At 36.9% G+C, this 11,152-nt stretch overlaps 1 protein-coding gene across 2 annotated transcripts in view; it reads right to left on the bottom strand.

Annotated features, from left to right (window-relative positions):
• Positions 1 to 258: 258 nt before the first annotated feature.
• RAD54B (RAD54 homolog B) overlaps positions 259 to 11,152 on the bottom strand; it is a 93,113-nt gene continuing 82,219 nt past the window's right edge. Inside the window, exons 12-15 of one of the 2 annotated variants that reach the window (XM_044245290.1) lie at positions 7,664 to 7,925; positions 6,097 to 6,163; positions 5,712 to 5,912; positions 259 to 642 (exon numbers count right to left, since the gene is read on the bottom strand). In XM_044245290.1, coding sequence (XP_044101225.1) covers positions 428 to 642; positions 5,712 to 5,912; positions 6,097 to 6,163; positions 7,664 to 7,925 — 745 coding nt within the window. In that variant the 3' untranslated portion in view covers positions 259 to 427. The remainder of the gene's footprint in view (positions 643 to 5,711; positions 5,913 to 6,096; positions 6,164 to 7,663; positions 7,926 to 11,152) is intronic. The other variant, XM_044245291.1, reaches the window with a different exon arrangement.

Below are 11,152 nucleotides of genomic sequence, written 5' to 3'. Positions count from 1 at the left end.
AGCGACTCTTCCACTCAGCCTCTGCTAGTCCGATTTCTTTCTCCCTTGAGCTATAGTTGAAACTGATCTCACACATCTATGTCTAATATTCCTAAGTAGATTGGATTTCCCAAAACAGGGACTAGGTATTTTACCTTTTTATATTCCTTATGAAAATTCCTTAATGGGTATTTAATAAAAGTGTGTCAATTATGAAATACTAATGAATAAGTACATGATGACAGAATTATGTTTTTAATGTTTCAACATTGAAGAACATATACAAAAAAATTAAACAACTCAAGTTTAGGCTGTATCAAAACTATGATACATTTTGCAACAAAATATATTATAATTTAAATAATTCTAGTTTTCAAAAATTATACTTAATTACTATGTTAACTTTTTTAAAAAAGGGAGCAAGGGAAGGTCATGAAGTAATCTTTCCTTATATAGCAGTACTTTGATTGGTTATATTCTGAAAAATGAAGGAGACATTTTCTCTTATTCTTTCAAGAAAAGGATCTGCAAGATTTAAATGATCTCCAGAAAAATGTTTCCATTGTTTCAGCTGTGACATGGAGAGAGGTTTCAGAGAGTTGTGCTTCTGATGTGGACCAAGCTGACAATTTCTAGAGATAGGGAATTTTTCCAGTGAATCACCTGTGGTAAGTAAAACAATGAGAAAATCCTTAGGTCAATCAATACTTTACTATAAACAGTACTTTTTTATTTTATTACATAATGAGTTTATATGATTTATTACATTTTGGTCTCTGACTTCAAGGAACTTGTGATCTAGTGAGAGATTCATTAAACATCCAAATAATCATCCAAACAGATGTACTGCAGGTCCACAATCCCTTATCTAAAACCTTTGGGGCTAGATATGTTTCTCAATTCCGAATATAATTAGAATAATCTGGGACAGCACTCCATAATCAAACTCATTAATGTTCTGCAGCAAGTCACATGAATAGTCATGAAATGGGTTAATGACTACTGACAAATTCCCATCGATTTAGGTAAGGTTTTTGCCACCAAACAAATCTGTTGCAAATTTATGAAGAAAAGAACAACTTTTGGTCTTTCTAGATTTCAAAAGTGAAGACAAGGGACTGTGGAATTGTATTACAAACAGTGGTAAGGTTATGGAATTAAAATACAGGGAACAAAGCACATATCAGAAAAACTGACTTGTTTTATTAATATATGAAAGATTAGAAGGCAAGAACCAGATGGGGAAAGGAGGTAAAGCATTTCAGGAGAAGGACCTGCAAAGGTTACAGTCAAGGAACTGACAGGAGCCCAGTGCAACTAGAGCCCAGAGAGCAAAGACGAAGCTCAATAGTAAAGGGTGAGGTGTGTGTTCAAGGGCTGGAGAATGCAAAACACTGTGAGCAAATCAAGAATGGCAGAAGCTAGTAGTTATTCCATAATCCATATATTTTTCCTTCAGGGCACTTAGCCACATTTCCCAGTCTCCCCTACAGTTAGATGCAACCACTGAGTCTGGCCTATGGAATGAGGCTAGACAGCTCTGTGTCACTTCTAGGTCTGGCCTAGAAAAATCCCCCACACCATGTGGTTTTCTACCTTTTCTCTTCTCTTACCTGCTGGCTGCAAGAGACAGGGATCCCAGCAGGGAACTCTAAGGCCTAAGGGGATGGTAGGACCCAAAGAGGAGGAAGCCTGGATCACCAAATCACCTTAGAGAAAGTTGTGCCCTACGTTACTATTATGTGCCCTTCTACATGAGAAATATACTTCTACTGTGGTAGGCCACTGTGCTTTTTGAGTTTATAGCACTTAACCCCACCCTAACTAACCACTTTAAAGATTTTAGTCTCTAGTCTTAAGAGCAATGGAAGCTCTTGAAAGGTTTGTTTTGAAACATTTTACTCATGGGAAATGTCAAATATAAAAGTTAACAAGATAGAAATGTATGTACCCCACCTTCAGGAACTATCAACTAATAGCCAATTTTGTTTTATTTAAACTCTGCTTTCTCTACTTCCGTATTATTATTATGAAATAAATATGTAGTATATATCAGCTGTAAATATTTCACTTTGTATTTCTAAAAGATAAAGACTTCATTTTAAATTTTATCACGCTTTAAAAAACTGTCTCTCCTTAATATCTAAATCCTGTCAATGTACAAAATCATTGAGGTCATAAGAGATGACAACGCTACTTTAAGAATCTAGAAGATAGTAGGATAATTCCTTCAAAGTACAAACAAAACAAAAGTAAAAACAAAAAACCCTATTGACTAGAATTGTACACCTAGCAAAGACAACATTTGAGAGAGAGGAAAAAGCAAATACACTTTGAAAAATCAAAGATTGAGAGTGAACCACTAGTAGGCCTTTGCTGGAAAAAAACAGAACACGAAAAGACAGAAGTGAATCAAAGTATGTCATTAATTATAATAAATGTAAACAGACTAAATGCTCTAGTTGAAACATGAGACTGGAAAAAAGACAGTCCATCTTTATGCTATTAACAAGAGAAATAACTAAAACATAAGGACACAGACATACTTAAGACAAAAGAAGGGGAAAGATACACCAGACAAATACTATAAAGAAAGCCAGTATAATATACAAACTTAAGATAAATGAAAGCAAAAGGTATTAAGGATAAAGAAATCACTACCTATTAATAAAATAAACCACAATAAAAAGTTCACAAAGAAGATACAAAGTATACAGAACAAATATTGATAGATTAGCAAGACACTTTGATAGATCCACTGTCATACTGTACGATTTTAACATATTTCTTTCAATTACAGATATATCTAATAACAAATTAGGTTATTAATAGAAAACTGGGCAAATGATATTAACAGATGATTCATATAAAGGAAGGCTCTTAAATATAAGAAAAAAAGCTCAACTTCACTCATAATAAGAGGAAAGCAAATTAAAACTAGACCAATGCATTATTTTTTACTATCAGATAGAAAAATTCAAACATTTGATAACGTACTCAACTGACAAAACTGTGGAGAAATAGCCATTTTAGTCTATTGTTGGTGGGGTATAAAGGATACAACCCCCAAGGGAGGGCACCCATGATGAGCCCTGGGTATTGTATGTAAGTAATGAATCACTAAATTCTACTCCTGAAATCAGTATTACCCTATATGTTAACTAACTAGAATGTAAATAAAAAATTGATACCAAAAAATAATAATAATAGTAAAAGATACAAACCCCAGTGGAGAGCATTTTGGCACTATCTGTTAAAAATTACAAATATACACATTCTGTGAACCAACAACACTGTTAATTTACCTTACAGATATACTTAAACATATGGAAAAAGATGTATGAATAAAGATATATGCTGACTGGAAATAACTTAATTAGTATACCTAATTATACCTAATTATACTTGTGGGGGACAGGTAAATAAATTATGGTATATAAATACAATGAAGGATTATAAAGGAAAAAAAAAGAATGAGAAATTTTCTATAATGATATGGAAAGATCTCAAGTATACTATTAAGTGAAAAAGCTACAAAACTATACCTATTCCCTATGCTACCCTTTATTGGTGGGAAAAGTAGGTAAGAATACATATTCAGAGTTCCTTGCATGAGCATAAAAACACATCTAGAAGGATACACAAAACACTAATAATGGTTATTAGATAAAAGGGCTGGAAATTAGGCAGATGAGAGTAATGTAGAAGGGTTTTTTTTACCATATACATTTTATAAACAGTTGAACCACTAAATATATTAGCAATTTATAAGCTAAAATTGTAAATTTTTAAATCTGGAAAATAAGAAAAAATTTATTTGGCATCAGAAAATGTGACTAATATGGCATAACTCCAAACTAAGTAATTGAGAGAATACACATGGTTTTCATGCACAAAAGAAACATTTATGGGGTGCCTGGGTGGCTCAGTCAGTTGGTTAAACATCTCACTCTCGATTTCAGGTTAGGTCATGCTCTCAGAGTCGTGAGAGGGCTCGGCTCCTCACTCAGCGTGGAGTCTGCTTGAGATTCTCTCTCTCTTTCTATCCCTGCCCCTTCTCGCCCCCTCACACATTCTCTCTCTGTCCCTCTCTAAAATAAATAAAATCTTAAAAAAAAAAAAAAGAAAGAAACATTTACAAACTGACCACATACCATGTCTCTATAGTTACCATATTTCTGACTACTCTGTAGTAGCTAGAACACAATAACAAAAACTAAAACACATTTAAAACATACTTTTAAGCAATGCATGAGTCAAAGAAGAGATCATGATGGAAAATAGAAAACACTTAGAACTGCATATCAAAGTAATGAGATTCAACTTAGAGGAAAATATACAGCCTTAAATACCTATTGTAGAAAAGAAGACTGAAAATCATCAAGCTAAGCACTCAAGTTGAACAATAAGAAAAAGAACATTAGAGTAAATACAAGGAAAATGAAAAGAAAATAAGAGCAGAAATTATTAAAATAGAAAAAGCATATGAATCAAATGTTGACTTATAGAAAATATGAATTCTTCCACCTCAGTCTACCTTCTTAAACCATTTTACTTTTAAGATTTTATTTATTTATCTGAGAGAGACAGAGAGAGAAAGCATGAGCAGAGAAGGAGAAGCAGACCCCCTGCTGAGTAGGAAGCCCACCACAGAGCACGATCCCAGGACCATAGGATCATGATCTGAGTCGAAGGCAGATGCTTAACCCACTGAGCCACCCAGGCGCCCCCTTCTTTAACCTTTTCAATGCAATTTACCAAGTGACTTTCAGGTACTAGTGACTACTTGCTCAAGTCCTATTCCCAATCCAGTTCCTATCTGAACAGTGTCGACTCTGGAGGGTTGGTGATCTCAGCCTCACTTGAGCAGCACTAGGAGTTTCTCAAGTAATGAGAATTTCCGGGGCACCTGGGTGGCTCAGTGGGTTAAGCCGCTGCCTTCGGCTCGGGTCATGATCTCGGGGTCCTGGGATCGAGTCCCACGTCGGGCTCTCTGCTCAGTGGGGAGCCTGCTTCCTCCTCTCTCTCTCTCTCTGCCTGCCTCTCTGCCTACTTGTGATCTCTCTCTGTCAAATAAATAAATAACATCTTTAAAAAAAAAAAAAAAGTAATGAGAAGTTCCATGCTAACTGCCTCAGAAAGGATGACCCCATTACGAATGAGTTCTACACAAAATTAACACACAGTAGGATTTTGTCAGGTGAAAGAGAAATAAGGATTAAGAACATTTTTTTTAATTCCAAAGTCATTATACCAGGTTGTGAAAGATTCTCCTAAACAAGTTAAATTGTTTACAACTAATTGCGAAGCAGCTAAATTGAGATAAATAATAAGGTTCTACTTAATATTTTCTCAAATACCCATCTGGCAGTAGGGTGCCTGGGTGTTTCAGTTGGTTAAGCAACAGCCTTCAGTTCAGGTTATGATCTTGGAGTCAGAGGATCGAGTCCCACATCAGGCTCCAGCTCAGCAGGGAGTCTGCTCCTCCCTCAGACTCTCCCCACCACCCATGCTCTCTGTCTCTCTCAAATAAATAAATAATTTTTTTTTCAAATAAATAAAATCTTAAAAAAAAAAATACCCATCTGACAAGTACCCTATGACATGAGGAAAAAAGAAAACTAACAAATGCCAATGGTAAATATTTTAGTTACTCTGTATTTAAATGTTTTCAAATGCCAAAGAGAAAGAAATTAACTTCACCATCATAACACAATTAAAATACAACTAACCTGTACCTTCTTTGTCTCCTGTACATTCACAGTCAAGCAGGTCATGAGTAACACAATGTGAACTTTCATGTAAGGTGAACAAATTTTTTAGCTCCTCTACTGAAAACTGGATATGTTCAGATGTCTTGGTTAGGTCTACGACTGCCCCAGAAAGATCCTGCTTACTGATCTGTCTTTGATAAATCTTTTCTTCTATTGTACCTAAAGAGAAAACATTGATTCTCCTTCAGATCTTTAAGTCTGTTAGTTTTGTAGGGTAAAACATGTTAGCATACTAGTTAATAAATAATATTCCTGATCTCAAAGCACAGATTAACCCCCCCAAAAATTTTTGTCTGATTATTCAAAGAGACCACATTTTTTTTCCACACTGAAGGGTTATTACCTGTGGTTAGGAGTCTGTAAATATGTACAGGATGTTTCTGACCATCTCTCCATACTCTAGACATCGCCTGTAGAAAATAAAAGAGAATTCAGAGAGTACAGTAGGAACCAATAACCCTGTCCACATAAACAATATGTATTAAGACACCTAAGATTAGGAATTCTAGATCTTACTTAAAGCTTCAGAAAACAAAGCCCAGCATACCCAAGCATTCCCCACCTCACATTTTTCTCCTGGGATAAAGAAACGGATGGGTAAACACACACTGTCATACTGTAAAATAGTTGAAGGGTGTCTCACACAACAGTGAGAGCATCTCTCTGCATCAAAGACTAGGACAGCAAGTGTGGACAGCAAGAATGCAAAGAACCAAGTATAGCGTGGATGTGGAGGGTTTCTTCCCAGTCCAAGTAGTTACTGACTTAATCCTAAGGAATCCCTAGGATACCTAATCAATTCAGGCTATTGGTAGATTCCTGTGGTTTCACAATTTATTAGTGATAGTGTAGAGAGCTAGTGTTCAAACCCCACACACTCTAAAGACAAGTCTCACCTTCCACCAGCTCCTGGGGATAAACTCTAAGCCCCTGTGATATCCTGCCTGATAAGAGCACATTAGTTTGGCTGAGGCCCTGGGCCACAGAAGATAGTTTTTGCTAACAATGTGACTGAGGTGGGGACCTTGGGACAATTTGACCTGTGGAGGTGGAGACTGAGCAACTTAGTCAGTCACACTGGTACTCCAACCTCCAACAAAATCTCTGGACACCAAGACTTGAGCGAACTTCTCCAAACGGCAGTACTTCGACAGGTGTCGTCACTCACGGATGCTGGCAGAATTAAGTATCATCCACACAATGTCAGTGGATAACGACAGCTGGAAGCTTGCGCCTCTTGTGTCCTGAAATCCCAATGTGCCTTTTACCTTTACTGATTTTAGACTGTATCCTTTCACTGTAATAAACAATAACTATGAGGATAGCTGTTTTTCTTTGTTCTATGAGCCTTTCTAGTAATCAATGAACCTGAAGGTTGTCTTCGGGTTCCCCAACACAGACACCAAATGAGGTGCAAATCCATAGGTAGAAATCTACATGCCGATGGACTGTATTCTAAAGAAAACCAAAAGCTCCTTCTAAAATATTTTCCTACATAAGCTAGCTTAGTATCTTTACTATACCCTGCACAAACACTGATAATAGCATCTATAACACATTATTGCCTTTCCCTAGTAGTCATGGGCATCCCAAAGGCCCAACTGTACAGTGAAGTACAGACAAGAGATACCCAGGTTTTGGTCTGAATCCTGGCCCTGCCTCTCATAAGCTATGTGGCTCAGAACAAGCTTCCATCTCTTTATCTGTAAACTAGGTCTAATAATATCCACACTTGAAGGACTATGGTGAAGATTAAATAGATGTAAAGCATTTAGCAGAGTGCCTAAAAGAAAGTAAGGCCCTAACACACAGCAGTTATCACCATCCACAACATACCTCCTAATCCCCAGCAGGAACAGGATTCCCAGTTTGCATTCTATACTGTTTCTCTAATGCACAAATAGTCATACCTGGATATCAGTGGCTGGATTCCAGTCAATGTCATAGAGAATTAAGTGAGATCCTCCAATGAGGTTAAGTCCCACACCACCAGCTTTGGAACTTAACAAAAAAATAAAATCAGAAGAGTATTTACTATTGAAGCCATCAACAATTTTCTGTCTTTCAAAGACTGGTGTTTGTCCATCAAGCCTCGTGTAAGTATATCCATGACGCTTGCATACTTCTTGTAGAATATTCAAGGTTTGTGTATAGTTGGATACCAACACCACCCTGGAAATCAAAAAGAAAGAGTCTTTATATACAATTTTAAAGCAATATTGGATTTTTTAACTGAAGGAAAATACTACAGTGATACTATCAGTGATATTTATAAAACATGCAGCAATGACCTTGTATAATTAAAACACAGGTTCTCCTTCAAATTCAATTTTTATATCAACATCTAAGAGAATTCCAGCTTTAAAATATGGAATAAAGACCTTTCTGCTTTCTTCACCTCTCTGAGCCACCCTAAAAACAACAAAATGAGAAAGAGAAATAACATAGCCTTTGATAAAACAAGGAGATATTTATATGTGAAAACAGAGAGAAATGGAATGGTGACCTGCTTAGGGAGTATAGAGAATGTAAAATCCAAAGAGGGAGATTCTTTTTTTTTTTTTTTAAAGATTTTATTTATTTATTTGATAGAGAGAGATCACAAGTAGGCAGAGAGGCAGGCAGAGAGAGAGGAGGAAGCAGGCTCTCTGTTGAGCAGAGAGCCCGATGTGGGACTCGATCCCAGGACCCTGAGATCATGACCTGAGCCGAAGGCAGCGGCTTAACCCACTGAGCCACCCAGGCTCCCCAAAGAGGGAGATTCTAATTTAAAAAAAAAAAAAGTGTAAGTTTATTCACATCGGAGAATCTTAAGACACCTCAGGAGGAAGGAGTTTAGACTACAGCTAATACTAGAGCACTGGAACCCATCCACTACTCCCATGTAACCAACAAACTATTCTTTCTCATCTAGTGTGTTTATTCTCTGAAGAAAAAAAAACAAAAACAAAAAAAAAAAAGAACTGAGACCAGGGGACTCTAGAAGGAAAGGATATAGTAACAGATCAAAATGAACATCTACATACGGAATGGTAAGACTGCAGTTCCCTTTTATTGCCAACTCCCAGAATACCTATAGCCTTGGCATCCCTCTCACATCCCACCCCCAAAAAGATGGTACTGGAAGATTCATCTCTGGGATGATTTCAATGACCACAGAGAAAAGGTCCAGCCAGCTCACCACCTAATTACCCAGGGAGGGCCACCAGTCAACCACCCTGCCCCGATACACAGACTGTTCGATTAATGTTTTACTGCATCACTCTTAAATATGAATGAACACCAAGGATCAACAACTATTTGAGGTGCAGCTCCAAGATGAAAAATAGAAACCAAAAGAAATAAACAGAAAAGAAGAAACCTGTATAAAACAGAGCAATGGAGGAAAGAGGAGACAACTTTAAGAAAATAATTAATACCCTCAAGTAAGAAACGGCATTCACAAGAAGAGGAGGCAATAAAAAAGAACCATCAAGAATAAGAAAGTATCTTAGAAATTTTTTAAATGACAACCAAAAAAAATTTAACAGGAGAGCTGGAACACAGTAAAAAGAGATGATGCCAGGCAACAGATGAAAAAATGAAAAAGTGAAGGAGCACATGGGTGGCTCAGTCAGTAACGTGTCTGTCTTTGGCTCAGGTTGTGATCTCAGAGTCCTGACACTGAGCCCCCACTGCGCTCCCTGCTCAGCAAGGAGTCTGCTTCTCACTCTTCCTCTGGGCCTCTGCCCTGCTCTCTTTAACAAATAAATAAAATCTTAAAAAAAAAAAAGTGATATCCATTAGGAGAGAAAAGATAAAAGAATTAGAGAATCCGTTAATGAGGTTCAATATCTGACAAAAATTCCAAAGAAAACAAAAGAAATTGTTTTGAGAGAAAGAAAATATTTCCCAGACATGAAGTCTTCAGATTGAAAGGACCTACTAAAGTACCCAGTTCAATAAGTGAAAAAATGATCCATATTAAGGCACATCAAGATTGTAACTCAAAGCACGAGAAATGAAAAGCAAGCTGCTAGAGCTTTCATGAAGAAAATACAAGTTGTGGTGGTTCCATGGTGTAGTGATTAGCACTCTGGACTTTGAAAACACAAGTCACATGCAAAGAATGAAAATCAGAAAGGCATCATACTTCTCAACCTGGAAAGCTAGAAGATATGTAAAGTACCCCCTTCAAAATTCTAAGAGAACATGATTTCACTTTAGAATTTTACAACTACACGAAGTTGTCAGTCAAGTACTAAGTTTCAGACACACTGGAAGTAAAAACGATTTACCGCCCATCTCTTCTTTCTTAGGAAGCTACTACAGTGAAACCCAGGAAATAGCACTAAGCTGTCAACACGCTGAGCGAGCCGGCCGTTGTACTGAGAAACTGGAGGCAGAGGGAGAAAGGAACTGGGGACTTCTGCTTTATTAGGAGCCTTTTAACATCTCAAAAAATAAAATTTTAAACCACAAAATAATATAAAAAGTAAAACTAGTATTTATTACAATAACTGAAGTTCAATAATTAAGCATAAATAAAGTCAAGAATATTTCCTCTACATATATACATTATTAGCAGTAGAAATCTAAAAAATAAAGCAAATTTTTAAGTTAAAATTTTTAAAATGATCTATGCTAAGAAGGAATGGATAATCCAACATTTTCAATTTGTATTTCTGTACCAGTTACTTTTTGCTACATAACAAACCATCCCAAAATTCAGTGTCTTCAAATAAAAACCATTTCTTTTATATTTAGCTCGCAAACTGTAGTATTAAAAAGAACACCCAGACCCAAAACAGCATCACTTAGGTCAAGACCCCAAGTCAGAAACCAAGATTTAATAACTAACCTAATTGCAGTTTTAAGTCCCTCAGGAATGTAACCTTCAACCAGTCAACACGGAATTTCCTGGTCTATACTAGGAAATTTACTGATAGATCCCTTCCCCTCCCCTTGGGATGGCAACCCTGCTTCCATTCCCCTTTCTGCCTTCAAAACCTTTTCATTAGTTAAGCTCAGCAGAGCTCTCCTCTACTTTCTTGCTAGATGGGATGCTGCCTGACTCATGAATAAAAGCCAATTAGATCTTCAAACTTACTTGTTTGAATTTTGTTTTTTTGGGTGGCTCAGTCAGTTGAGTATCTGACTCTTGATCTCCGCTCAGGTCTTGATCTCAGGGTCATGAGCTCAAGCCCCATACTAGGTTCCACCTTGCCCATGGAGCCTATTTTAAAAAAATAAATAAATAATAACAGGAGGTGGGCAATTTAGGCTGGACACAGCTAACAGGTTCCTCTGCTAGTTGTGGCTAGGCTGACTCAAGTATCTGCAGTGAGCTGCCTGGTCAACTGGGGACCAGCTGACCTCCTCACCAGGCTAGCCAAGGCTTAGTCACATGGTGACAGAAA

The sequence above is a fragment of the Neovison vison genome, chromosome 4 (genome assembly GCF_020171115.1).
Source record: "Neovison vison isolate M4711 chromosome 4, ASM_NN_V1, whole genome shotgun sequence".
NCBI classification, from domain to species: Eukaryota; Metazoa; Chordata; class Mammalia; order Carnivora; family Mustelidae; genus Neogale; species Neogale vison.
Note: the sequence above shows the minus strand (reverse complement) of the source record. Positions and strands in the feature narration are given on the sequence as shown.